The following is a 27,662-nucleotide window of genomic DNA, read 5'->3' on the forward strand; positions in this document are numbered from 1 at the left end:
AGGATCATCGGGGACATATGTGCCAGGTTTTAAGATAAGAGGGGCAATTTGGCCCTCCAGGTTCAAGAAAGAAGAAGCAGACAAGTAAAGATGGAAATAACCCGGTAATTGCTAATGGTGGTTCAAGTCCAAGAGCTGGCTGAAGACGTAAAGGCATACGGGAGAAGAAGATGAAGCTGGCGTGGCATACCATATCAGCAATGATAATTGTGCAAAGGTGTGCATAAGAGAAGAAGCTACTGCAATATACCTCAATAGACGGGAATCTAGCGAGCATCAGGCGGGGAATATCTAACAATCATAGGATAGGATATGATATGATATGATACGATACGGAATGAGATAGATGTTATACAAGAGCCCCGCTTCCATTGTCTTTATTCCTCCTGGTAGGTTGTGAGATTTGCGGAATTCGGGCATTTATAGGTAAGTAAAGATCTTGTATTCGAAATGTTGATTATGCCTTTCCATTGCCGTCGTTGTTTTGCAAAGTGGCCATAGTATTGTTTTCGTCGCGTTTTCTTCCTATAAAAATGGTTACATTTGAAGACTTTGTATTGAAGTAATTGCTTGCTAGCTATTGGGCTATTGGGCTATGAGATTAGGGAAGGATACATCAATTGAGGATGTCATTCTCTGGGCAGCAGTGTAAGCATACCTGAAACTAGATCCTTCCTTACAAAAATACGACATCGCATAGTACTCCACACCTCCATCTCGAACCTCTTCTCTCTAATCATAGGGTGGATACGCCTCCATGACCTTCTGCGCCTCTATTCTTTCCCTTTCTATCACCTTTATCCGCTCCGCACCTCTGACCTTTACCACACAATTGAAATCCCTCGGCCTCACAGTAAGTCCTCCAACATAATCATCAACATTATACGTCTCGCCCTCTACCGTCTCGAAATCCAGCGCCCAGATCATCTTCGCCACCGCAACGAAGATTGTGTTCGTCGCCAGGGCTTCACCCGGACAAATCCTTCTTCCCCACCCAAAAGCGTTATGCCCTATTTTATGCGGGTGCTCTCTGCCCTTAAACTCCGGCCTGGAACGCGGATGCTCGCGACTGAGGAAACGTGATGGCTCGAAGAGTTCGGGCAGGGGGTAGTATTCGTCGTTCATGCTTATGTTCCAATGAGACGCCAGCACCACCGTGCCCTTCGGGATCACATAGCCGTTCCACTCAAAACACGCCGTACTCGCGTGCGGAATCCCAAACGGCGTCACGGGCCGCCACCTCAGCACTTCTCGAACCAGCGCCGTAATGTACGGCAGTGCGGGCTCGTCCTCGAGCACAGGAGCGCGCGTGCGTCCGATCACGGTATCGATTTCGGAGCGTGCGAAGGAGAGGATGTGCGGGTGCGTTAGCAGGGCCAGGAGGAAGGTCGATAGTGCAGACATGGTGGTGTCGAGCCCGGCGCTGAACAGCGCACCGGGGATCTGCGTGAATGCTCGTCCCGAGACTTCCTTCTCTGCGTCCATAGTCAGCAGCGTCTTCGTCAAGCTGTCTCCTGCGCTCTTGCCCTGCACGCGCACATCCTCTACCAGCCGCCGGTTCAGCGCCGCGTCGTCGTCGCCCATGCGTCGAGCTGCTTTCTTCCACGGCGCGAGGAAGTCAGGCATGTATATAAGAGCCGGGAAGGTCTCAGCCCAGTAGCGTCCGGGGACAGCTAGATGGAGGAAATTCTGCACCTGAGCTTTTTTCTCGCGCACGACGCTGCTGGAGAGCGTGTTGATGGAGCGGCCGTAGGCAGTGCTGAAAATGATACTCGCGGCGTATCGTTCAAAGGCCTCCTTCCACTCCACGCCCGCGGCCAGCTCAGCAACCAGCCGACTGCCCTCTGCATCTTGCCTTTCTCCATACCCCTTCAGCAGCGCCGGTCGTAGCGCATGCGTCATCAGTCTGCGGCGCTGCGTCCATTCCCTGCCATAGGCCTGCGTGAAGAGCCCGGAGCCCTGGTAGTAGATTTCGGAGAGCATTACGAGGCGGGGGCGGGAGGAGAAGATGGCCGAGTAGGCTTCGAGCAGGGAGGTGGCGGTGGCGGGGTCGGAGATGACGAGTTGGGGTTCGCGGCCGTGCCAGAATGTGAAGATGGGGCCGTAGGTGTGGCCGAGTGATCGGAAGACCTCGTGGGCTTTGCGGTTGGGGTTCAGGAGGAGGAGGAGGTTGCCGATGAAGGGGAGGGGGAGGGGGCCTGGGGGGAGGTGATGTTGCGTGTGGAGGTCGGAGAGGAGGAGGATGGTGAGCGTGAGGAGGAGGGTTGCTGCTAGGGCTGTGAGGATGGTTGGTGGTGAGATGCTGGACTCCATGGTGAGTGTTTACATTGATATCTCAATACTTAGTATTCGATCCAGGACTTTGAAAGGGTCGGTTGCCCTGAACGGCGGTGTGGTATGGTATGATAATATGCTTTTTCTTTTACTCTTTCGAAATTCCATCTAGGCTACGATTTCCCAACTTGGATTGATACGTTATATAAATAGGTCTGGAGAGAGTTAGTCGGAGCGGGATTGCAGGTTATTCATTCATTCATTCTCACTATTATGAATCAGTCCTATGCTAATCTAATCTAATCTTACCGCCATCTGAATATGACTTAGTCCTCCTTCAAGTGACTGGCCAACTCTTCAAATTATTATTATCAAGGCACTGCATAGCGCTACACAGAAAGCTTTTGCAGCAGGTGTCTGCTTTTCTTGCGTTTATGTAGAAAATGATATATACTAAAGATTCTGTATACATCTACCTGATATCTCTCACGTCGGTCTAGTAATCATATAACGCTATATGTCTTATAGGTACAATATCACTAATCTTTTATTTAAAGTCGACTTAGACAAGATTGTGGTTCAAAGACACGCTATACTCGGCTTGGAAATATGATGAGAAGATTCTTTTGAGCTTAAATTTAAGGTTAATATCTAAACTTAGAATTAATATGGCATATAAAAGTAATTTAACCTTTAAAAACTTATTCTATGTAGTTATGAAGAATAAGAGGATATAGGTAGTTATGCCAGATAGGATTTGTTAATAGAGTTGAAAGCAATTTCTAACTGTAGTCTCTAGATAGAGCTCTATTATTTTTTATTCTCTATTCATAGGTGATCTCATACACAAAAACAGTCTATTGACATTTTCCCAAACTCCTGGCTAAGTTTCAAATCTCCCCATCAACCTAAATCTCCATCAGACTCCCACAACCTCAGCCCCAGACAAATGAAAGATCAACAATAGACAGACTGTACAATCTACTGAGCGTAACCCCCGTTGTACCCTTGAGCATACCCGCCATTGTACCCCTCATCATTCCTCCTCGCCTGCACAGGTGGATGCGGCCAAGCAGCCATAGCACCATCTCTAGGATCCACTCGACCGTCAAACGACTGAGGCGCATACACATTATCCTTAGCCCTCTGTCTGCTCACCTCGCGCTCATCATACTTGCCAACACTTAGGCCAGCAACGACATACATGAACACCACCAGCAGCTCCTCGACATCCGCCATGGCAATCTGCACCACGGCACTCCCATCCTCGATATTGAAAATCTTGCCGCCCTTAAAAGTGCACAGCACGCTCCAGAGCAAGCGCGAGCCGATGAGTGGCAGCGCGATGAGGACCGCGAGCAGGACTCTGCGTTCGCCGGAGACAGTCTTGCGGATCTCGAAGACGGAGACGAGGGTTAGGATGCAGAGGAGCAGGTAGATGGCGATGAAGATGCCCATGCCCCATTTGGTGTCTTTGAGGCCTGTCTAGATGTCCTTGGGTGTGGAGGATGAGGATACGGCGTCCATGCCGCCGACGATGCAGAGGATGAGCGCGATGGTTGTTGGGAGCTGTAGGAGCTGGATGACGCGACTACGGCGGGAGTTGGCGGTTGCTTTGCTGGAAAAGCGTTTTATGATGCGCAGTCTTTCGGAGAGGGCGCTGACGATTACGTTGGGTTCGCCGCTTGAGACGTGGGTTGATGTACAGTCGATAACTCGTTTTAGGAGGCCGAGCGAGGCGAGCAGGAGGGGTGAGAGGCCGACTGAGGAGAGGATGAGGGACCATTCGAGGTAGGTGCTGTTGTCGGTGTTATGGATGTGGAAGAGTTCCATGACAGCGCCTGCTGTGCGGACTACCGTGAAGATGAGGAGGTATATCCAGCCGAGTTGTTTTTGGAAACCATGGCGGATGATGACGAATATGACAGTGACGATGAGGGGGATGTAAACGGCGAGATCGACAATTGCAATGCCTTTCCGAATATCATTGCCCATATTGATAGTTTGGGTTGGTGAAATATAGATTAAGTTGATAGAGATGAGAGGGATACCTAGTGTTAAGATGAAATGAGAATGCCGAAGATGATTAGACTGAATAATGAAATAGAAAACACTTATCTCTTCATACTTATATAGCACCATGCCAACATTTATAGCAGTGGGAGAATGGATAGTAGAGTTACAGCCACCACAGCATCTTGAATACCAAATCCAGCTACTCCCTCGAAACCTGACACACGGGTAATCGTCTATTCGGACCATTCTGAGCCTGTTTCTACTGAGCTATGAAATTGAAAGAAAATCTCCTTTGAATGTCAGCTCTCTGATATTTAAGGCATCACCACCGTGCGTGAAGGCGGGTCCTTTCGATGTGTGTCCTCCTTTGGGCCTAGCGGCACGCAAAAGCCTCTGCAAATGTTTGGCTAGTGGACGTAGCCTGCTGGGTTTTCATTATTACGGATGTCAGCTGAAAGGCATTTGTTTAAGTAGTCGAGATGAATGATCGGCGTTCGTACGGAATTCAGAGGATTGACGGGTTTTACCCGCAATGTATTCCGTGAGTATGCTGGATCTTTTATAGATTTAGAGAAGTGACTTTCTCTGTAGCCATAGATTTTCACTTGCAGATGTTTGAGGTTTGAAGATCCGTTGAACTCTTCTTATGAAGTGGCTGCCCCAGTTCGAAATGCTAAAGATTTGGCAGGTAGAATTATACGCAATCATAGGCAGCTTTTCAGAGGTTAAGATCAAGAAATCATCCGTATATCTTCAAATTAGGATTTATCATATCATATCATTATTATATTCAAATTTCATTTTGGGATATCATCAAGCACCAGTAACAGAATAGCAAATACTCCCTAACAAGGCATAAACACTCCAAATATCTCTTTCCTCCCCTCTCGCCAAGCCATCAGCTATCTCCAACGTTTGCTCCGAATTCAAAAGCTTCCCAAGAATCCTTAACTGGCCAATAATCCAAGTCTTCACATCCTCTGGACAAGCACGAGAATTTGCAACAGTAAATAGCGGCCAAAGGAGCGAATACGCACTCGCTTCGTTGGAGAGTTCTAACTTCATGTCTTTCACGGAACCAGGAGCCGTATAGCTATCCGGTGAGCCTGGGGATGAGCCGGTTCCGAGAAAAGGGAAATAGCCGGCTAGTTGCGGTACACAAGCACATATCAAACCCGCCATTTCGGCAACGTTGTCTTTAACGCGTTGTACACATTGATAGCGCTCGAATTCTTGGCAGGAACCCGATGACACGGGTGCGGCTTCGCATTGTTCCCTGATCAGGTCAAGGAGAGGTATTCGGCCCGCACGTACCATGTTAAGGCCCTCGGCTAGCCGGTAGTCGATGTAGAAGTCGTAGTGGGACCTGTAAACGAGCTCCGAGGGTGCGGTCAGGGGTATTGACTACGGCATCCACTCGGGTGGAAATTCGCCCATCAGGGCTACCATCTCGGAATCCATGTCAGTGGCAGTTGCGATGATGGTATCTGTATCAAACAAACTGCCAGACTTTATCGCGGCGCGGAAACCGATGTAACGTACTGTAACTTGAGACAAGCGCCATGCGATGTCATTAGTGTCGAGGAAGTTGGTTGCGTAGGTGCGAAGGGTTAGGTAATCTTCTGGAAGGGCAATCGTGTGCTGCATGCACGAGACGAGCAGGTGGGAGCTCATCTGGATAAATATCTCCAGCCCGGCTTTCGTTTCAAATTGGTGGCGGCCACGCATTTTCATTAAGGCTGTGGCGCCGTTGAGGTGGTTTGTCCATGCTTGAGTGGTTCGAGCTGTCGGTGGGATTATCTTCTCAAACTGATCCAGAAGCATAATTGCTGATAGGGTAGTGTCGTTGGTAGCTACATTCGAACAGGTAATGGCCAAGTTGATCATTCGTAGGGCGGCTACGTAAGACCGCATGGCCTGATTTTCAAGGTCGGTTGACCGAGCTGCTTTTGACAGGCTTGCCAGCCCTACAGCGCGGATGCTCACCGAGAGGTGGTCATCCATGTCTCCATACTCGTAAAGGGACTCTAGGTACCTGAACGAGCGGGCATTACCAATGACGAACGTGGTTCGGAAGTAGTAAAAGGCACGGTCATCTATTGGGACAGTCAAGACAGGGCTTATAGCCAATGGGCCCCCGGATTCAGAAGAATCAGGACAGCTTGCAGGAAGAGGCACGTTGGTGGAGTCTTCATCGCTGCGCGCTTTAAACTTCTTGACAACGATTGCGCTCATATCGCTGATTCTTAAGCCCTCCGTGTCTCGATACCCGTGACACTTTCTCTTCGTTCTTAGACATTGACTACATTCTGGAGAAATAAAATCGCACTGTTTGATATCAGCGTCTATAAAGCCGTTATCTTTGCCCTTGGGGCCTTACCTTTGCTCTCCGTGTTCTGCATGGCTCACATGCCTTTGACAGTTTTCCCCCATACACCATGTTTGCAATAGGTATTTACTCTCAAGACATGGCGCTGATACGGTTAATGAGGTGATGATGCTTGGCTTCGAGTTGACCACCCAAAGGAGGAATAAGGGCGTTATATGAGTGATATTTGCAGAGGACAAAACAAGGGTCGTTAAGTTGAAGCTAGTCCGAACTGGGGTAACATCTCGAAGATGAGAGTCGTGCCGCCCGATTAGCCAATGACAGCACCCGAGTAGCTCTTTGTACTTCGCGGAGTTTGTTGAACATCGGGACTAAAGTCGACACGGGAAGCAACTGACTCTGCGGTCACTCCAACCGTCAGCCCTCATACGAAATAGGGATGCTTGATGCTGTTGTACTCATGTAAGGCTGTGAAGATCCAAAACTTGTTTAACTTAGAGATGGCTTGCTTACCAACCGGCTTGCATATACGAGCCAACGCCGCACTACGGCTTGGACTTAGAAGCTTGTTTGAAACTTTATTTGGCTTACTCCGTAGCATGGGGTGACAACTACGCGTCCTCGATAATATTGCAATATATATTTTTGTCCCCTCATGTCCAGAACAAGTAGAGATTGGAGGTATCGCATCAACTACCGGTAACGCCCGCTCTATCCACAAGGACTTGGCCACCATATACTTGGCTCTTTCCCAATGCTAACCCATGTTTACTCCTTCTAAATGATGCATTGACACAGCAATTTCAGTCTCGTTCTATCTTCTCCCGAAGGTGACATTGAATATCCCAGAACAGGGGGGCTTATTCTCAGAGCCCTGAGCTGCAGGCAATTGATTCCAAGCACTTGACTTGAATACCGACTTCCTATCAGCTCGAACGTATGAAACTCAAGGATCGAAGATTCCGGGTGGAATACTTGTTCCCCAGTAAGTCTAAAAGGTCAACAGCCTTTTCAAGTGTGTCCCCTTCTCACAATCACTCGGTATAGGCGGAAACTTCCCATCCCTCTTCTCAAACGCGTCGACAATTGCCTTGACAGCATCGAAATATGTCTCTGCGGTTATTTGGAATCCTAATTTGTTCCACTCGTTCTCTGGTACCAAGTTCTTGATCTGGTCCCAAACCGTTCGCCAATTCCGCATAGCAGTTCTGAAGGGCAATAACAGATCTGGAATGTTGACTGTCGGCAGAGCAGCCATCGGGTTCGAGAAAGTGGTTTTCCAGACGCACGTGTACAGATCTTAGAACAACGTTAGTGCTGCACAAAGGGCAATGCAAATGGGTTGGAGGTAGGTGGTGGGGACTCACAGTGAATAAGCAATTGCATATCGAGTGCTGTGAGATTGGCATTGCGAAGTACTTTGAGGTCGTGTTCCGCGGTCTCGGGAGGTGAGAAGAGGACAAGGAATGCGTCTTTGATTTTCATCTTGTGTTGTGGGTACAGGGATTTAGCGACGAGCTCGTCGTAGTTGGTGACTTTGAAGTATACATCGTCGCTAGGAAAAGGTAGGTCCAGCTCAGCCCATTGAAATCTAGGAGATACGTTGTCAAAAATCCCGAATGCGTGGTCTAGCATGGTCGTCACGGTAGCAGTGCTAGGCGAAAGATTAGTTCCATGTCGAAGACCGCAATCAGTATGCGCTACACATTTGACGGTGGACTTACCGTATATACGACTCCTTTCGGATCCAGCTTCTAAAGGTTTGCTGGTCTATTATTTGAAATGTTGGCGAATGCTGTACTACTTGCAAATCTAAGTGATGGTATATCTGGGATCACGTAGTGAGTACAAGTTCAAAACTTGAAGGAGGGATGCGCTCACGGAATAAAGTCTTTGAAATCTCGACTGGCGGACTCTAGTTCTAGCAATGGGATTTCCAGACCAGAATTGGACTACAATCATGAGATAGGCGCCTTGTAATTCTTCGAGCTGGTATTGCTGCCATTCGGGAGCTGCGTTTTCTCCTTGGATGACATATGTACGGCCTGGGATATCATATTCCTCACTGAGTCCCGGGATGGAATACACGTAGGTCTCTATGGTATCCAACAAGAGTTTTAGCTTTGCTACCTCTGCAGCGTCCTTGGAGTACTGAATCGAGTTTGTGAGTACAAAGTACAAAGGTGGTCTTTGGGGTCGCATATAACTCACCATTCCACCAAGGCTTATCAGTGCTAGAATCAGCGGTATAGCAGCTGTGCAAGGATTGAAACTGGACTCGTGGACTAGAGGCGCATGCTTATGCCAATGCGTGAAATATAACTTTACCCATGCCGCAATGTTGTCCGCTGTGATGGAATCAATCCCATCCAATATCTCCTTCGGTGGCATGCTTGGGGAATGGAGATTGGCCGCCGTGTATTTCAACTTCTCTCTGATCTCATATGCTTTCTGTCCAAGAGCGTTCCGGTCTATGAAGGTTGCATCGCCAGACCAAGGAATCGCATTCTCGCCCGGCAGCTGCCAATTGTGTGTCCTCTCCTCAAATGCAGCAAACTCGAGGTTGTTTAGGAGAGCATCCAGGTTGTTGTCTTGCATAATGTGCCCATAGTCCTGATGCATATATGATCCATCGTTGATGGCTGCCAGAGGCGGTTCATAGCTGTGCCCGAGGTTCATAAAGCTCTGGTATTCAGCAGCCTTGCTATTCGGACTCAGGGTTGACGATTTGGGGAACTCGCGCATGAAGTCTGTCTCGGTGGGACAGTTCAGGAGGAAGCTAATCGAGTTGCGGTCAGAGGAGGCAAGATCGGGAGTGGAGCGCGAGACGCTGGCGGTGCTTTCAGCCGGACTCGAGGCGGCTGCGCGCGTCAGTATATATATCTTCGGAAGCGCGTTACTATGCCATAGACAGTACATGGATTTGCGACTGACCTGTAGGCCGGCTCTTGATACATGTCCTACCAAACTCCTTGCATTTGCGACACGGCACATTGTTGTCGCATTTGACCTTGAGCCTCGAGCATTCGTCGCATGCATGGCGTTTGCGTCCTCTCTCGAGGGAATTGGGGATGGCCGAGTTCCCGCGACGGTCGCATCGACTGAAATGGTCCCTCAATACATCACTGTAGAGATTAAGTGTCAGTGTCGATATTCCGCAGATTCCGGTAGTACTGTACGCGGGGTCGGGAAAAAAGGTACGTACCTTCGTTTGAAGGTCTTGGAGCAGAATTTACAACTGTACGGCCGATCCCCGGAATCTATCCATGCCTGTCAGATAACATGTACAATACAGTATAACACAACACAACCCAACCCAACCCAACCCAACACAAGCCAACACAAGCCAACACAACACAAGACACTTGACTCGAATCCAGCAAAAGCAAAATGCATTCCATAGCCGCTCAATTCAACTCACGCTGCTGTTGATGCCGCAGTAAATGGGCCTTTCGCTGGAATTTCTTCCCGCACTGATTGCAGGTCGATGGGCTTTGAGCCTCCATTCTGACGGGACCATTATTTGGAGGAAAGTCGAGCCGTTGCGAGAAATCTGTCGGTCGGTCGGTCTGTCGGTTTACTTTATTTGAGGCGACCCAAGTAGCGGATACCAGCACGCAAGACAGGTACAGGGTCTGAAGGCCAGTCTTGCGGTTTCGCCTGGTTGCGGGGATGGCGAGAACCCAGAAAGAGAGAATTGCGGGGGCCCTGATCCTACCACATCCAGCCACAAGAACCCACTTGGTACGGAAATGGTAGGGAACTCCTACCTTGCTAGGGGGCAACACCGAAGGCGCCGCAAATCGCGGTAGAAGCCTCTGATAGGAGTTTTCAATGTGATAAGTATAGAACTCAAAAGGAGATCATTACGGCAATCAACGAATAACATGGCTCCCACGCTCTATTGACCTTCCAGCCTCCGTTGCGGAAATCGTCTTCTAACCCTAAGAGAAGGAGGAATACTCCGTAGAGGGGTAATTTCCGGTTACCTTAAAGAGCTAAAACTCCAGTATTAATAATATAATGCTTGGCTACCTAGGTAAATTTGTCCTTTTACATTTCACTAAGTCCCAAGAGCACCTTCTCCGGACTCCGTATAGTTTCTCCGGAAGAAGCATGCTAGAGTTACGGGTTGATAATCCTATACATGCGATTGTTCGACATCTTCGGCATCTCGGCGACTATCTCCTTCCCAAAGGCATGGGTACTCCGTACAAGCGATATCTAAACGGAGTTTATCAACTGATTGCCACCCTAGGTAAATTACTTTGACCCAAGCTGAATTATGGAATCCACCTAGTCAATTCCTCTCTCTCTTCACCAATCTACTTCTACTTTGCATGTGGCTTTGCGGTTTAGATCGCCGCACGACTCAAAGCAAGACTAACTTCGAAGGTAAACAATCGGATCGAGCGGTCATTCTTGATGAGTTGTTAAAGAACAAACATATTTGCGGTACCGGTAAGAATGCGCGCGGGATTTAAAGTAAGAAGATTAAAAGGCTATAAACAACTCTGGGACGTCGGGTCCACTGCAAAGCGATAACAGTTTCACTAGAGCTTTATTGAACCTAGTAAAGCGGGAATAAGACGGGAATTTTCCGCTCTCCATAGAAAACGAGTCATAAACGCAGCTGACCCTCCCCATCTCGAGTTAGACGCAAAAAAACAGCACTTGTTATTATCATTAATGTTCTACTTCGTATGTCCCACTCTCGGGCCACTCTCTTTAACTATAATTGGTGCCGCTTTTTATGTCAGCCACGAGCACGAGCACGAGGCCGACCTTGAAATAAGCCCCTGAAATGGCCACAAAACATGCGACGGGCTGAAGAATTGCGGGACTTGCTAACATCTATGGGGGAAAGCCTATAGCTAAAGATAGTACTAACATAAAGCTATTAGCCTATTATGCGGTTTTCTCCAGAACCAAATGGGTTTCATCATCTTGTTCACATGCAACCACAAATTACCATACATGAATTTACCAAATATCATGGGGGCTATTGTACATCTACTTGGTACGTTTCGGTGACTCGAATCCTGCGCGAGAAGAAGAGAGATATCTATCCAGGAAACGATCAGCTGACAAGGATTTGGACATGCGAAGATCACATACTCACCTGATAATTTTGACCACATGTACATTACTGTACTATACGTACTAGCTGAAGAACTTGATCCACAAGGATAGAGCCTATGTCTACCAATGTATTTGTCATTCCCACCCACGAACTTTGGCACACCGTTCAATTAAGCAATCACCACCAGAAGCGGAATTGTCAAAATCCAACATGGGGGCGGCAAGGACAGGCCCAGAATAGCATCCACGTTTCTAGCCCCATGTCAGAATCCTGCACCAGCACTGAACTTGGATTTGAGAGCATCGAGAGACGGTGAATACCCATCCGAAGCAACCGTGGGGCGTGGTCCGTAGGATCTCGAAGAGGATGTCGCCGCATATCGCTAGACTCGAAAGAACCATCCGCGCGGCATTTTTGCACTGGTGACAAGTGGATGATCTATCTATGCTGCCTAAGACCTCACTTTTTTTTTGTTTGGGATAGCTTCGAAGGTTTCATGTCATTCGCTGTGTACGACTGAAGTTGAGCGTTCAAAGTTTCATATGAATTCCTATCTGATAAATCAGAGGTTCACAAGCTGAGGCAAAGAGGGTAACTCTATCTTTGAACTGAACGTCTTGGTCTGTCTTGGTCATAGTTAACATATGTCAGGTTCGGTCGCCTCAGTCTCTCCGCTGCTATCCTCAAGGCGCAGAATTTTGGACCTGATATTACGGATGACTATTCTCAAGACTGGGATGATCCACGGCGCTATACACTCTTATCGCGTTTCGTCGATGAGGTGCCACGCTCTATTTAGAGCGACCCTTTCTTTCATCAATGAACTGGGTGTTGCCAAAGCGTTGACAAGTGTCGAAATGACGCACATCCTTTAGGCAGAGAGAGCGAAAGAACCTCGAGACTAGTGTCCCGAGACACTTGATCCAGTCAACGTCGTGATAAATAATCTGAAGCAAGCCTATGAAGAGATGGCTAAGTTGAGAAACTTGAAGGATCCTGAGTATAGCATAGTATACCACGTTTCCAGCCCGTTTTCGTCGCCACCGTGCCGGAGTCGCCGACATCTTTTACCTTTGGCCACAGACTCATTTAGACCCGTTTATCAAGATTTTTCAATGGATTGTGAGACATTTACGCTGTGCCTCAAGCAAGGAACTCCATGGAATTGCAACCCGGGCCTACCGTCGGACTGCTCAAAACTCCCTACTATAACTGACATCTTCTTCGAGATGGACTCCATTTAAAGCCTCGTGTCGTTCATATATATGCGCACTATTGGGAGCCTTTTTAAGGGGCCAAGTTGCAGAAATGAAAGACGTAGGTACTTTACTACTTTCAATAGTCTGAGTCAGTTCACAATGTGGCAGATATGTACACTGGGTTACAGGTCGTCCCTCTGGGTATAAACTACCTTTTTCTACTACCAGACTCTTCAATTCCTTTCCCTAGCTTCTACGGATTCTTTGGATCCTTCTCTTGCGACAATCAACCTGGAGTCGCTATTTACTTACTTGGATGCGCTTCTTCAAACGGGATCTGAAGAAATTCGGTCTCTAGTCCCATAGCTAAAATATGGCAAGGAAGACTTAGGAGAGTAAGGGGAACAGACTCATAGGTTTTAGGAAACAAGAGTCGAATATTTTTGCATTCACTGAGCGGCTCTGTTCAGAATAGGGCAAAGCGGGAAGCAGAACAGACGGTGGTGAGTTCAGTATAGCATTGTCATTTTGAAGGGGGAAAGGGGGAAAAATTAGTACTTGGAGCTTGGAGCATGAGCATTCCTGCGGAATGTAACGATACATCAGGGGTTTAGGGCACTAGCAAAGCAGCCAAGTGTAGGTGCACAAGCTTCTTGACCAAACGCGGAAACCGATCTGCCGCGACCGAATAGGTAATCCGGATCGTATCCGCTATCGCAGCGAGACTCACTTTTGTCCTGCGAATGATGAGGTCTAATACATGATTCAGAAAGAGCTGACATAAGAATCCAAGAACCCCCACGTTTGGGTGGCATGTCTGCACTTGGAAGGTCGGTTGCCCCGCCAAGGCTATGGCGGGGCATTTTACAGTCGTGTCTTCCTAACAGCACATCTCATATATCCCATCTTTACGTCTGTAGCATTTCTCCTCTCCGTATTCTACACCTCCAAATTTCATCAAAATGCCACTCACCAAAAGCCTCCTGGACAAAAAGTGGCAATTTCGCCAAACCACAGTTTTAAACAGTAGCACAGCTTCATCCTTCCTTCCCGTTTCTCAGTTTCCCACAGTTGCACACTTGGATTTACTGCATCATGGACTTATCAAAGATCCGTATATTGATGTCAATGAGATCGAAACTCTTTGGGTTAACGATGCGGATTGGGAATACCGCACTACATTCCCTTCTCCTGCTTCATCTCCAACTTCCCTCCACGAGTTAGTGTTCGAGGGTTTGGATACAATATGTTCCATCGTATTGAATGGGACGGTGATTCGGGAGACGAGGAACATGCATATTGAGCACCGAGTTGATGTGACTAAGTTGCTTAAGAAAGGAGACGGCGAGGAAAATGTATTGGAGCTGAAATTCAAGAATGCACCCGAGTTCGCCAAGAAAGAGAAAGATAGAATCGGTTATAAGGGAAATGGGACAGATGTGCATTTTGGTGGCCCCGAGAGGTTGTTCATGAGGAAGGCACAGTATCATTGGGGGTGGGACTGGGGACCAGCGATTAATACTTCCGGACCTTGGAAGCCTGTTTGGCTTGAGAGCTGGGATACCGAAGAAGGAAGGATCAGAGACTGGATTGTTAGGCAAGAGGTCAGCGAGGATCTGAAGACGGCTGTGGTGAAGATTAGGGGTAGTGTGGAGGGAGGGAAAGGATCCCCTATATCAGTTGAGATCACAGACGCAGAAGGGAGCCAAGTTCTTGTTCAAGACATTAGTGTAGACTCAAAAGGAAAGTTCAGCGCCGACATCGAAATACGGAGCCCACAACTCTGGTATCCCTTCACTTATGGCTCGCAGCCCCTCTACACCATCATTGGCTCTTTGTCCTCGGCAGATAGCAAGTCCATTAAGCTCGGCTTCCGCCGACTCAGACTTCTTCAGCATACATTGAAGAAGGAACCAGGAACATCCTTCACATTCGAAATAAACAATACCCCCATCTTCGCTGGCGGTTCCTGCTGGATTCCAGGAGACTTCATGCTCCCCCGCATGTCCGCAAAGCGCTACCGAGACTGGCTCGAGCTTGCCAAATCAGGAAACCAAGCCATGATCCGTGTGTGGGGCGGCGGTCTCGTTGAATCCGAAGACTTCTATTCTGCATGTGACGAACTTGGTGTTCTAGTCTGGCAAGACTTTTTATTCGCTTGCGGAAACTACCCTGCTGAAAAGGGGTTCGTGGAAGAAGTGAAGGTTGAGGCTGAGCAGCAAGTTAAGAGAGTTGGACATCATACTAGTCTAGCTATTTGGGCGGGGAATAATGAGGATTATATGGTTGCTGAGCGATGGGGTTGGGATTATAACCCGGAGGATAATAGTCCGGAGAACTGGGAAAAGACGGATTTCCCTGCCAGGACAATATATGAGATCGCGTTGCCAGAGATTTGCGAAAGACTAGCTGGAGATGTGCCGTATTGGAGGAGTAGTCCTTACGGAGGGAAGACTTCGAACGACAAGACAATCGGCGATGTTCACATCTGGAACGGTAACCCCTTTTCCTCTTCTATTTGATAACTTTGAGAAAGCTAATGGGGCGAAATAGTTTGGCACGGCACAATGTCCCCCTACCAATCCTACAAAGACTACACCAGCCGCTTCGTCTCTGAATTCGGCTTCGAATCCGCGCCTTCTTTACGTACCCTCCACGACGGCATCACAGACCCCTCAGAACGCCATTGGCAGTCTCTCACCTTCGATGCGCACGATAAAGGGCCCGGGCACCAACGTCGCTACGGCATGTACTCGGGCGAGAACTTCCGCTTCCAGTTCAACCCTCTCTCCTCTTTCGTCTACTGTTCTCAATTCCTGCAAGCGGAAGCTATGAGCTACGCTTATAATCATTGGAGAAGAGAGTTTAGGGGCGCGGGAGAGGAGAACTGTAGTGGGATTCTGGTGTGGCAGTTGAATGATATCTGGCCGGGGACTAGCTGGGCCTTGGTTGATGTCAACTGGGGGCGAAAACCGGCGTTCTATATCACGAAACGCGCTTTGGGGAAGGTTGTTGTGGGAATGGAGAGGGTTGTTACGGGCGGGTATGGAAATTATATGACGGATTGGAGTTATCCCGAGAAAAGAGATAAAGTGGAGATTTGGGCTGTTAATGGGATGGTGGAGAAGCTTGAGGCTGTACTTAAGTTGAGTGCATTTGATATTGGAAGTGGCAAGGAAGTGGAATTACCGGAAGAGGAGAGGACAAGGAAGTTGGTGCTGGGTGGGAATAAGACCACTGAGATTACCAAGATTGATATCCCAAGTGCGGATAAGACTGTGCTAGTCGCGTATTTGGATGACGAGAAGACTGGCGAAAGACTTGCAAGATGGATCACTTGGCCCGAACCATTGAAGTTCGTCAAGTTCTATAAGGACTTGAAGGTTGAAGCTACGCTTGATGGCGAGGTCGCCACTCTTAAGGCAAATGCTCCGGTGAAGGGTGTGGTGCTTCAAGTTCCCATCGAAGAAGGAGGCGAGGACGCGGTGTTTGATGACAATTTCGTAGATCTGGTTCCCGGAGAGGAAATCAAGATTGGAGTAAAGGGCTTGGATGGGAGGAAGATTGAGACGAGATATCTATGTGATTGGGAGTACAAGGAGGGGTTTGTTCTGTGATGACTTCTTGGGAGAAACGAGGTCTGCATGCGAACATCATTTACTTGCTAAACGTCCGCGGTGTATCAGAATCCTTTTTATATTTGAAGCTTGAGAAACATTAAAGTCTTTCCTTTTCGACACTGAATACAAATTCCTATAATTACTATCCTTGGTCAGTCTTCCATCAATCACATGACACTAGAGTGGATGACTACGAGTAAGCGATGCAGAGGTCAAAACCTCCTCGCCTTGTCATCACACTTAGACTTAGACACCCAGAAACCAACCACCAAAACAGAGCGAAAGCAACCAATACAAGACAAGTTGCTGAGCTACCAAAGTGCACTATGTGATACAAACATTGGGTTTACTTAAACATAGAGACTTACTCAGCTCAATTTAGGCCTTGAAAATGCTTACTTAACTAACATAGACTTTAAAATGCCCAAATATACTTAAATATAATAAATTGTCCTCAAGTCGCTTGAGTATTTTTGTTTACGATCTAAACTACAAATCCCGAAGTAAAGTTTGACCCATTTTTCAGATCATATGTAGCACATATTCTCTGCTGCGAGTCATTGGCCCGCTTGGGGTAAGATAGATATAACTGGTCAGCCGTTCTCCCAATGATGAGACTGCATAGAATGTGAGGCTCGCCGCCCACGAAATGGTTGCAATGCAGTATTGCGCCACTCATTGCGCCCACATTGAGGCTGGGGATTTAAGCGGAGAGAAAATCTTCACTTCCTTGAACTCTCATCAATTTTGTCATCGAACACATAAACACTCGAAGAGACCCTGCAGGAATTCTTTCTCTTTACTTTACAAGAAGCTTTCTTGAGGTCGTGAATACCGGCTAACCTTGGTGGCTCAGAGTATTGAGACACTATGGAAGACGTTCATGACGGTGACTATTCTCCAGGAGACGCCGGTTTCCGATCTAGCCCTCTGCTGGAATCTGTAAAGCCAGATCTATACCCTGACAATTCATCTCTGGGAGCTCCGTTAAAAGAATCTAGTGAGCAATATGACTACGATATCGAAGGTGTGGAACACGGTCCGTGGCCCGGAATAGGGGACGTCGAAGCCCCTGTAGATGATGATTACTCCGAGCTTGAAAACGATATACCACCATCGCTGGATGAAACATGGGACCATCATATGAACAAGTTAGTTGGGGTTGCAGGGAGTAGTGAGACGGATAGTTTATTTGGAGAAGATGGTGAGTTTCTTTCAGACATGATTATGTCAACGCTGTTCGGTCTGTTGTCGACCGGGTATGAACAGGCCGTATCTATTATACCCCATGACTGACTTCGATGACAGGGCAGTCTATAGCCCGCCATGGTTCCCCACCGCAGTCGCCTAATGAATATCGGAGGGAACTTCCATCTCCAGATCACGGCGATTTTGATGCACTTAGGCATGGCACAATGCTATATCCAAGACAGTCTAAGATCGCTGGCCATAAGTACCCTAATGCAGGTACATATAGCAGCAGCAGATCAGAAACTCCTGATTCTGATTTGGATGGTGCAACGCCACCTGGTAATCAAATGAGCATTGACGATATAACAAACCCACAGATTCGCGGTTTCCAGTGCACTTATACAGGCTGTATGGCCCAGCCTTTCCAAACGCAGTACCTCTTGAACTCTCACGCGAACGTACATCGTTCGAATCGTCCGCATTATTGCAGTGTGAAAGGTTGTCCACGTAGTAATGGAGGCAAGGGTTTCCGAAGCAAAAACGAATTGATCAGACATGGGATTGTGCATGATTCTCCAGGATATGTGTGCCCCTTCTGTCCTGGTAGAGAGCACAAGTACCCAAGGCCGGATAATTTACAACGGTTCGTCCTTGCTCTCAAACTTATAGCCATCATAACTAACGATGCTCACTAGACATGTTAGAGTTCATCACTTTGACAAAGATAAAGACGATGCGCAACTGAGGGAGGCTTTGTCACAGAGGCCAGATGGACCATCAAGAGGACGTCTGCGGCGGAACGGTCCACTAGAAACATATCCAGAGGATAAACCAGTTGCTTCTTCACCCCACATCTCTCCAGTTGGTCAACACTTTCTTCCAACGTGCGATCCTCCAATGCCAACCACAGAAATTGCAGAAATCGCAGATGGACTACGAACATCTTCCAGTGGTATTCATGATCTTCAAATTGAAAGTGCCCACCTCGAGGATGAATCATGTATGCGGCAGCTACCCAAGTCTACGGTATCACGGAGTCAAATTGTGAGACCAATAAATGTGCGACCTACGCCTACTAGTCTCATATGGGAAGAACACCCGGAGATTAGAAAATACTATAACCTAGAATTACCAAGAAAAGAGTCTAAATCGATTCAATCGAAAGAGCCTTACTTTGTTTTACATAAGGACGTACCTAAAAGCCTATATGCTCCTAGAATCGTATATCTAGATAGAGAGCCGTATGTTATATATCCTGCTACTATTTTAACGTTATTATTAACCATCTACTAATAAACACTTCTATCTCTAGTAATCCCCAGAAAGGCCGCCACCCATGTCAGTATCCTTCGAAGGCCTGCTGGAAAAAGAAAGGTACTCGGCCCGTTTTCGGTCGTTGGATCGACCTCGTCAGACACTACAGCTACGTCCATGCCAAAGGCAATTACGCTCCTCCAAATGCTATCCATTACAATTCTACACCTAGAAATTTTAGCCCTTATATCGAATCGGAAGCAAGCACACGGGCCGGAATTGGTTATACGACTGCTGCGTCGATGACTCAATTGGCAGCCATGAATACCACTGACGAAGAAGCAGTCACTGAATACCCAAATAATTTCAGTGATAAATTTGACAGTCATCAGTCAAACCCTGAGCCTCACATTTCAAACGTGCCTCACCCACAGACAGTGGCCACTGACTCCGGTTATGCATCCATCGGATGGGAGCATGAAGCAAACAAAGACGAAGACGAAGACGATTCCCAGACTATGTACACTGACAACCAAGAGCTTAATGTCCCCGAAGATGTTAAGGACAAGCTTTCTGCAGCCTTCTCGCGCGAATTAATCCGCGAACTTTCCGGGGCGAGAGGGAATTGGAATGACCAAAAAGAGTTGCGAGATGCACTGGAAGAGATTCTGAGAGAGTTTGCAATAAGATGTGGAGGAAACGCCCATTCCAGGCAGGAAAGAGATGCTGTAACGTTTGTTCGCCATTACAGATGGTACGTGTTTCTTATTGCCTTAGCTCCACCGAGTTTATTGCAGTTGAGGGTCTATAATCCCATAAAAAATCGTTCTAACCTGTATCTTCAGTCGCATTGCAAATTTGCTTGAAAAATGCATGAAAGTCGATTCTGATGATGGCGAGGAATATGTGGATGATAACGAGGTAGATGAGGGGACGCGTTTCCGGAGAGCACAGAAAGGCCTTAGTGTGGAGGAGAAGATGCGTCTTTGGATGGCGCCCAAGCCACCACTACCACAGCTTAGTGATGGCCTATCAAGCTATGCTAATGAAGAGCACGAACAGGAAGGGATTGAAGACTACACAATATATCACTATCCAGAGGCTTGGAAGTTCCTCACCAACGGCCATGGCTATCAGTGGTTACTCGGAAGAATAAGGACTGAAATGATACTCACTAGCAGAGTAGATACAGTGGCTGAGAACATCCGACAGGAGATACTCAGGGGTTTGAGTTCTTCGAATCCTGAACGAGGTCATCGCCACATACTTTCACAAGCGTTTGAAATTCGCTGGAACATAAGGGATTTTCTTAAGGAGCATTATGCCGATCAGGAATATCCTCAACTTGGTACTCTTATCACACTAGTAGGATCTGGAATGGATGCCCAGGCACTGACGTGTGCCGAATACATGCGTCAAGTGTGGCCTACAACAGGCGTAGAGACCTTAGATGCATTACAAAAGGCATTAGGAAACGGACTTGAGAACTGGTATAAAGGTAAATCAAATTTCTCTTCATTAGATCAAGTTGGTCACTAATAATCATATAGGTACTACGACCGATGGAACTGAAATAAAATTTGTTATCCACAGCTCATCGGTTGTAGCTGTAGTGACAGGAACTGCGCCCGCCATTGCAGAGATTGGGCAACAACTGGCATGGCTAGGGGCTGCTTTGCGCGGAACGCCCTCTGGAGATAAAATGGCTTATTGTGCACCGAAAATTGGAAGATCTCCTGGTTCATCAATTTTTCAGCTTGCCTTCCAGGTCGTCAACTTTGAACAAACTCCCCGCGGAGAAGTGCCAAATGGGTCGTGCTGGAGCCGTCTGTTCCGAAACCCAATTGTTGTTCGAGGATTTCCAATATTGGCAAGATCTAGGGGCGAAAGGGGCTTGGAGATCCCCCTTAACATGATGGCAGGACTTGGCCAGGCAACTCGGGTGACAAACTTCGACGGTGGTCTTGTAATCAAGGGGTGTTCTTCAATGTTCTACCCAACTCAGCGGATTCAGAACTCGGTTTTGTGGCATTTACTTGTCAACGAAAACGGTGAAAGGATCTCTTACTTATCTGCCGAGGGTCATCGCGCTTCAATTCACGACGTTGATGCCACATGCTTGGAACGCTCCAGGAACTTTCTTGGCTGGGCTTCCTCGGCGGAAATCCATACGGGTATGTCAAAGCTAGTTACATGCTTGTGCATTCATTAGATGCTAACATATTAGTAGGAGGAAAAGAAATCAGATATGAAGATATCGATTGGGCAGGTGCTAGCTTAGCCTCCGCTGGCTTTGCTTGTGAAAAAGCATCCATTGTCGCTGGGCAATTCGTAACTGGTGGCGCTTCATTTGTTAGAGGCACTCAAGATACTCCAATATATATTGGCAGGGGTGGTGGACCTTACGCTCAAGAAGTTCACTTTGCACGGAACATGAAAGTGGTCCTATATGACACCAAAGATCGCCGAGGGTGGTTGGTAGATGGTGCAAGCGCCCTCCTCCACCTTACGCGTACGCAGCTTGCATCCAGTCCATATTCTGACAGTGACCTCTTCAGAATAGAAGATTTCAACCACGGGGATCCTAACAATGGAATACTCGCCGCCAAGAAGGCTTTGATGGATCCAAAGAACAGGAACATGCTGATATTCGAAGATGTTACGACTTCTACCGAGTTGAATACTAGCGGTGGTATTGAAGGGTTGGAAGAAGTGCGAAAGATAGCTAAGCCATGGACGTACGAGGACCTAGTAAGACAAACCTATCATACACTGGAGCAAATTCACGATTACCAGACGAAAATGATGGCTTCACCTACTCTGGGTCTACGTTTCACAGACCGAGAAAAGCTCATTGGCTTCGGTTTTAAAGACATTGTTGATGGCCACAATGATCTACTTCCCCGGGTTGCGACATTGAAAGCAAGTGGACGAGGATGGGTGGATTTCACAAGAAGTATTCGAGCAATTATACTACTCGGAAAAGGATTTGGAGAAATTATCAAGCCATCAAAGGATTCGAATAAGCTCTGCAAGTACTGGAGTCATGTACCAACGGGAAAGGATTATCTTGTGGCATGTACGGCAACACTTAAAGAAATCTCTTTGAAGCATGGGGATTGCGACTCGGATCCTTTGGAACTTGCCAGCGGAATCTACTGGCACAAACCTGATAAATTATTTGAGCCCTGTGAATGTAGACGCACTAAGTTGGCGGGGACTTGTGATCGAGTTCAAGTACTATTACCGCAATTTTGCCTAGGACCGAAAAGAAACCCACAGCCTTTCAACTGCCGTGATGGGGCGGTCATAATTGGACGAAGTAGGAGGCTTCCATGGCATTGGCCAAGTAAAGGAAAGCCGGTGAGAGGGAAATCATCTGAACCTGAGTCCGACGATGGGAATTCTTTGCCTGATAGTGGTATTGGAGAAAGCCTTCCCTCAACCTTAGATCTCGATAGCTCACGGAATGCGAATTCATCTCCTTCCGATGGATCTCCACCAAGTTTAGCATCAGCGGATATCGCTGGTACACGACCCAGGGACTCGGAATCTTCTCTTTCGAGCCGCTCCGAGCTGAATTCCATGATTGGAGATACAATGATGTCCGGAGGGCTTGGGGGAGACGATGAAGTCTATAATGCTACACAGTCACCTGTCCCGGATCATATATTCTCAGCCCATTCTATCTCGCAGCCATACGCAAGTTACACGGAGTTTGCTAGTAGATCAGAAACAACTCTTTCGACCCCTCCAAATACCCGGGAAATTTCAAGCAGACCTGCGATAGCGAAGCGAACATGGGACGAGATAAAGCACTCACTTCAAATGTCTCCTAGGAAAAGGCCAAAACCAAACCCCGATTTAATTAAACTTGAGCCTAGCTCTTTCCCACCACCACCAGCACTACCAAAATAAAGGAACAAAAAGAGGAGTGGCCTCAAATAGGTTTTCGTTTGTGTTGAATGTCAATCACGGCATATGAAAATATATCCGAAAGAGTTATAATAAGGGTTTGCATTTGAGTTAGGACAACAAGATTCCTCCCATAATTCCCGTGAAATACAGTTGCAACTACAGAGCCAAATCGAAAGAACGCCGCATATACCATAGATTTCCGAATCATCAAAGCTTGAAACTCAAGTTCCCAAAGCATAGAACCTATATTTCCACAGCCTGCGTACTTGTCCCGGCATCTACAATCGGCCACATATCATAACAAAGATGATTATCCCCATCACATCAACCCAATAGTAACATCACCCTTAACCCTTGCATACAAATCAACCTGCAAATGCCCATGGCCTCAAAATCAGTCCACTCCAAAGACGACGACCTCGATTTTCTTCTTACAACGATGCCGGGGACAACGTACCTCGACTTCGAGATCCAGCTCGATCTTTATCTTTATTGAATCGTTCGTGTCCCTCTGAGGGCGGTCCTTGATCCGCGATTCTCTGATCGGGGCAGGTCTGTAGTCGTCTCCACGAGGAGCCATTTCCATCGATTGTTGTTGTGTGGGGCTGACATGTTGGAGTTGTTGGTTGTTTTCTTGTGCTCCTTGCTGCTCCTCTTCTTGCACCGCTTGCTGCTGTTTTTCCGACATGATTGCTTTCCAGATATCCTGTGGCGATGCAATCAGCCAAGCTTTAGGGGGGAGTACATGAAGAAGCCATACTTGAGCAGAAGTTTGTTTGTAGGACCAAGGCTTCGCGAATAAAGGGCGGCGGGAGTTTGAAAGAATTGCGAACGGATTATTTCTGCTAATGCAGAATTTGTTACAGGAAGTCGAGAATTGATTTATATCGACATGTAAACTCCAGAAGTATAAATGAAGTCAGAAATTCTTACATCATGTTGCCTGTCCTGTGCCCTGTTTTCCTGAATTCATGCGGGGCGGGCATTAGGGAAATTCAACGTCATACGCCAGGGATTTGCTCAGGGGTGTGATGTGGGGTTGGAAAGTAAGCACATAATGCGGAGATATTATATAATACACATTCCTGCGAGAAAATCGAGAATAAATTAAGGATATATTTTAGAATGTGATTACAATCAACTCCTACCTATTGAGCACAGCTCTTTTTCTAAACCGTAGGACCGTAGCTGAGAAGAGATCACTCTAGAAAGGGGCTCGCTTATGCACCCTAACACGTTCGCTTCAGAAGCACGGCACAGGAATGCCAAGCTTAAATTTAAAGGGGCGAGACGACCACGTGAAGGCGAACCGTTTATTCGGCCTTATATAGAGACATGGAGACCTTTTTCGATAGATCTGGTAATTAAGCTCCTATGTAATAAAGATATGTTAAGAAAGGAGAAGTAAATTTGAGTTGTGGAGAAAGAAGGTTAGATAGAGAAGGTTGAGAGGAATGGAAATTTAGATTCAAACAGACACGTAAATGTTTCCGAAGATAGAGGTGGAGGAAATCCGCGAAGGAGATGTAAACTCTTACTTATATAGTTATAAAACCTAGTATACCCCTCACTTAATACCGAGTGTATAACCACGATCACATGCATCACAAAAACAGGATGTTTCATAACATGTCTCTGTTCCTTCTCATGCTTGGGAAAATATCTAATCCGAAATCGTGGAAATTTTCCTCCTTCCAGGCTATGTCTCTCTTTCCAACCTCCAATCTGACTCCCCACGACTCCAAAAACAAGCCCTCAATTTCCTAATGGCAATTATATCCTAATAAATATAGATTTGCTCCCGCCTACTACACAGTTTTGTGATTTTTCATTTTCAATTTCATTTCCAATTCCACCTTCTCAACTTCACCCCTTTATAGAATCCTCTTATATGCAAAAGGTGCTGCAATTTCTCAGCGCGTGACACTGCGTTTCAGCAGGTGGTCGGTCTAGCTAAATATAGCAAATGAACATGATCATGGGATGTGTGCTAGTGCTAACAAATATATCATGGTGCAAAGCGATCAGTTGAACATGCCAGACGCTGCCAGGTATCAAGGAGAACCACATGGCCTCAAGGGTTGCTCGAGTTTGGTTTGGGAAAGATCTGAGCGATCACTTTAATCATTCACAGTCTATATATTACAACTTAGGTACGGGTGATATATCCCTCTTTTCCAACTACCCATCATTTCCGATACCACATCCTCGTAACCTTCGTTCTCCGAATCTTCTTCTGCAGCTGAAACACGCCATACAACAGCGCCTCGCTAGTGGGAGGGCAGCCCGGGATATATATATCGACCGGTAGAATCCTGTCCACGCCTCTGACAACACTATAGCTGTAGTGATAGTACCCTCCCCCATTCGCACAACTGCCCATGCTGATAACCCACTTCGGATCAGGCATCTGGTCGTAGCACTGCCGGACCGCCGATGCCATTTTGTTCGTCACGGTGCCGGCGACAATCATCACGTCGGCTTGGCGGGGCGAGGCGCGGAAGATGATGCCGAGGCGGTCTTGGTCGTAGCGCGGCATCGAGGCGTGCATCATTTCGATGCTGCAGCATGCGAGGCCGAACGAGAGAGGCCACATTGATCCGTTCCTGGCCCAGCTCACGATCTGATCCATGCTTGTGCTGTAATGTAAGCTGCTGTCAGCCTCTTGTTCCATCCCTCTAGTTGTGTTTATTTGGTTGGTCTTACAGGACATGTTCCACCAGGCCTGTAGGTTTGACCTCGTTGGATAGAGCTTGAGACGTCGAAGATGGCTCGTTTTGGACCTTGCTCGAGAAGTTTTGGCGTATTCGAGGAAGAAAGGGAGCGAAAGAGCGGGGATTGGTGCGTAGCCTTTTTGCTGTGCTCGAAATGGTCGAGGTATAAAGCTGGTCTGAACCCCTATTATTAGCGAGTGTCTTTCCTTGAACCGAGGACTTTCATATTAACTCACTAGGCATTGTCTTGTAACAGAGCATTTTGAGATGCTGTTACTATGAGGTGTTGGTATGAAGTAAAACTTAAAACATTTCTGCCAAATATGTTATTCGGGATCAGGCTTGATACGATCAGGGGGGAAGTCGGGAAATTCACACATGCGCGCCCCACATTTGCGCGTTGGACAGGCATGGAGGAGGGTGTGATATATTAAAACTGCACAAAAAGCGGTGAAATTAAGCTAGGTTATAGAAGTCTATTATCTTATTGGGTCATTACTATTCCGATCGTCTTTCTATACTACAAAAGTTAAATCATCAATCATTAACTCTGATATATCGTGTACCTGGTGTATTGTTTCGTCCAATCAAATTACGGTGCCGCGGGGAGACCCCTGCTAGCGTAAAGCGAACCTTCCCAATTTCTAGGGTATTTCATCTCATAGCGTCGGAAAATACACTCATCTCTCGTCTCGCTCACCAGAGACCTGCATTTCAAGCCACCCTTACCATTCCATTCCCCTGGGACCTATGGCGTCGTTAAATCCTCCCGAGTGCCGGATATGCCAAACATGTCAACTCCCTTTAGCTCAAGACACCACATCAAATCGCCATGGGTGTCCATTCTGTGGACGGACATTCCAACGAGTTGACGGCGCCAGACGCCACGCCAAAACCTGTCCCTCGAGGGGAGATCGCCCTCTACCACCGGAAGCCAAGCGCGGGAGAAAGGTACATGCGTGCGACGGGTGCTCTCAAATCAAACTGCTTTGTGATGGGAAAACCCCTTGTGCACGATGCGCCTCGCGGAGCTTGACCTGCACGTATGGACGGCTTTGCACGGATCCTACACACCGCCGTGGAGAAAACTCATCTAAAGCCAGCAGGCACCTGGCATTGTCCTTCCTACTGGGTTGTGCAGATCCATATAGTGGTCCTGTGGGCGAAGTCATCCTCGATGGAGAGCCAGAGCCAGAGCATAGCCGAGCCGCTCCAGTTACACAGGAGTCTTCACAGACGCACGCTATGCTGTCGGACACGATTGATCCTCGTCTCTTGTTTTTAGGCTATGTCGACCCATCATTTGACGCGGCGCTGGAACACGAAAGCATGAATTGTGGACATCGTCAAGATGCGCTGGATCGACTACACCTCGACACCTCTGACGATGAGCTCAAAGCACGGGTTAGCCTCTTAGCAGTTGAACTTCAGCAAGTCGCGGCAGGCATGCCGAATTTCGAGACTTTTCCGTCGCTGGGTTCATTTCACGCTTTCTTCAAAGTAACGAACTTCCGGGACTGCATAGCAGCTTTCTTCCACCGGGGACACTTGCTAGCATCAATCATCCATCTACCAACGCTGTATCTCGGCCTAGTAGACCCAACGCTCTTGCTAGCAATAGCTCTCTCAGGCTCCACATATCTGCATTACCGAAAGGAAAAGCAAAGTCCGCTTTCTACAGCCTTTACACTGGCGATGCATGAGCTGGCCGAGAAGTATATATTCCACCGCGTGAAGCAATCTCTCTGCTCGACCTCTCACGCGGCCGGTTCACGGGCGGCATTAGAGCTCTGCCAAGCGGCGTATCTGATTGAGACGCTGCAGATGTTCGTTAAAGACCCGACCGTCCGTCGCCGAATCATCAACAAGCGCCATCCCAGCCTCGTAGCTTTACTTCGCAATCTCGATGTCATGGGAAGCACACACGAAACAACAGTAGTACCGCAGTTGGAGCGAGACTGGCGCTTGTTCGTGGATAGGGAATCTTGGATCAGGGTCGTGACATGGACGTTCATCAACGACGCGTGGCTGATCCTCTTCTCGAACCACCCGCCCGCCATGACA

General features: G+C 47.6%; 7 protein-coding genes and 1 pseudogene across 7 annotated transcripts; 2 read left to right on the forward strand and 6 right to left on the reverse strand.

The window, feature by feature from the left end:
* Positions 1-732: 732 nt before the first annotated feature.
* On the reverse strand, positions 733-2,313 carry patI_2 (Cytochrome P450 monooxygenase; the record flags this gene model as incomplete). The annotated part of the gene is made up of 1 exon (XM_031147397.1): positions 733-2,313. One exon carries the CDS (start codon positions 2,311-2,313, stop codon positions 733-735), a length of 1,581 nt encoding a protein of 526 aa, XP_031007510.1.
* Positions 2,314-3,255: 942 nt separating this feature from the next.
* Positions 3,256-4,269, reverse strand: LHYA1_G002421 (uncharacterized protein; the record flags this gene model as incomplete). Its single annotated transcript, XM_031147398.1, has 2 exons — positions 3,256-3,759; positions 3,793-4,269. The coding sequence occupies 2 exons, from the start codon at positions 4,267-4,269 to the stop codon at positions 3,256-3,258; spliced, it is 981 nt and encodes a 326-aa protein (XP_031007511.1).
* An 834-nt stretch (positions 4,270-5,103) lies between these two features.
* Positions 5,104-6,730, reverse strand: LHYA1_G002422 (uncharacterized protein; the record flags this gene model as incomplete). The annotated part of the gene is made up of 3 exons (XM_031147399.1): positions 5,104-5,656; positions 5,699-6,618; positions 6,671-6,730. The coding sequence occupies 3 exons, from the start codon at positions 6,728-6,730 to the stop codon at positions 5,104-5,106; spliced, it is 1,533 nt and encodes a 510-aa protein (XP_031007512.1).
* Positions 6,731-7,610: 880 nt separating this feature from the next.
* On the reverse strand, positions 7,611-10,125 carry ZG9 (Similar to Gastrula zinc finger protein XlCGF9.1 (Fragment)(Xenopus laevis)(Ontology_term=GO:0000981,GO:0003677,GO:0005634,GO:0006351,GO:0006355,GO:0008270)(db_xref=InterPro:IPR001138,IPR007219,PFAM:PF00172,PF04082); annotated as a pseudogene).
* A 3,738-nt stretch (positions 10,126-13,863) lies between these two features.
* man9_2 (Beta-mannosidase B) lies at positions 13,864-16,518 on the forward strand (the record flags this gene model as incomplete). The annotated part of the gene is made up of 2 exons (XM_031147400.1): positions 13,864-15,397; positions 15,455-16,518. The coding sequence occupies 2 exons, from the start codon at positions 13,864-13,866 to the stop codon at positions 16,516-16,518; spliced, it is 2,598 nt and encodes an 865-aa protein (XP_031007506.1).
* Positions 16,519-17,391: 873 nt separating this feature from the next.
* KLF13 (Krueppel-like factor 13) lies at positions 17,392-22,884 on the forward strand (the record flags this gene model as incomplete). Its single annotated transcript, XM_031147401.1, has 7 exons — positions 17,392-17,725; positions 17,830-18,355; positions 18,408-18,953; positions 19,025-19,720; positions 19,812-20,464; positions 20,517-21,140; positions 21,197-22,884. The coding sequence occupies 7 exons, from the start codon at positions 17,392-17,394 to the stop codon at positions 22,882-22,884; spliced, it is 5,067 nt and encodes a 1,688-aa protein (XP_031007507.1).
* Positions 22,885-23,203: 319 nt separating this feature from the next.
* Positions 23,204-23,611, reverse strand: LHYA1_G002426 (uncharacterized protein; the record flags this gene model as incomplete). The annotated part of the gene is made up of 2 exons (XM_031147402.1): positions 23,204-23,254; positions 23,342-23,611. Coding segments are annotated over 2 exons (321 nt in total), but the record flags the coding sequence as incomplete, so codon positions are not given.
* A 1,461-nt stretch (positions 23,612-25,072) lies between these two features.
* On the reverse strand, positions 25,073-25,859 carry LHYA1_G002427 (NADH-ubiquinone oxidoreductase 19.3 kDa subunit, mitochondrial; the record flags this gene model as incomplete). The annotated part of the gene is made up of 2 exons (XM_031147403.1): positions 25,073-25,782; positions 25,835-25,859. 2 exons carry the CDS (start codon positions 25,857-25,859, stop codon positions 25,073-25,075), a joined length of 735 nt encoding a protein of 244 aa, XP_031007509.1.
* Positions 25,860-27,662: the final 1,803 nt, after the last annotated feature.

The sequence above is a fragment of the Lachnellula hyalina genome (genome assembly GCF_007821495.1).
Source record: "Lachnellula hyalina strain CBS 185.66 chromosome Unknown contig00027, whole genome shotgun sequence".
NCBI lineage: Eukaryota > Fungi > Ascomycota > Leotiomycetes > Helotiales > Lachnaceae > Lachnellula > Lachnellula hyalina.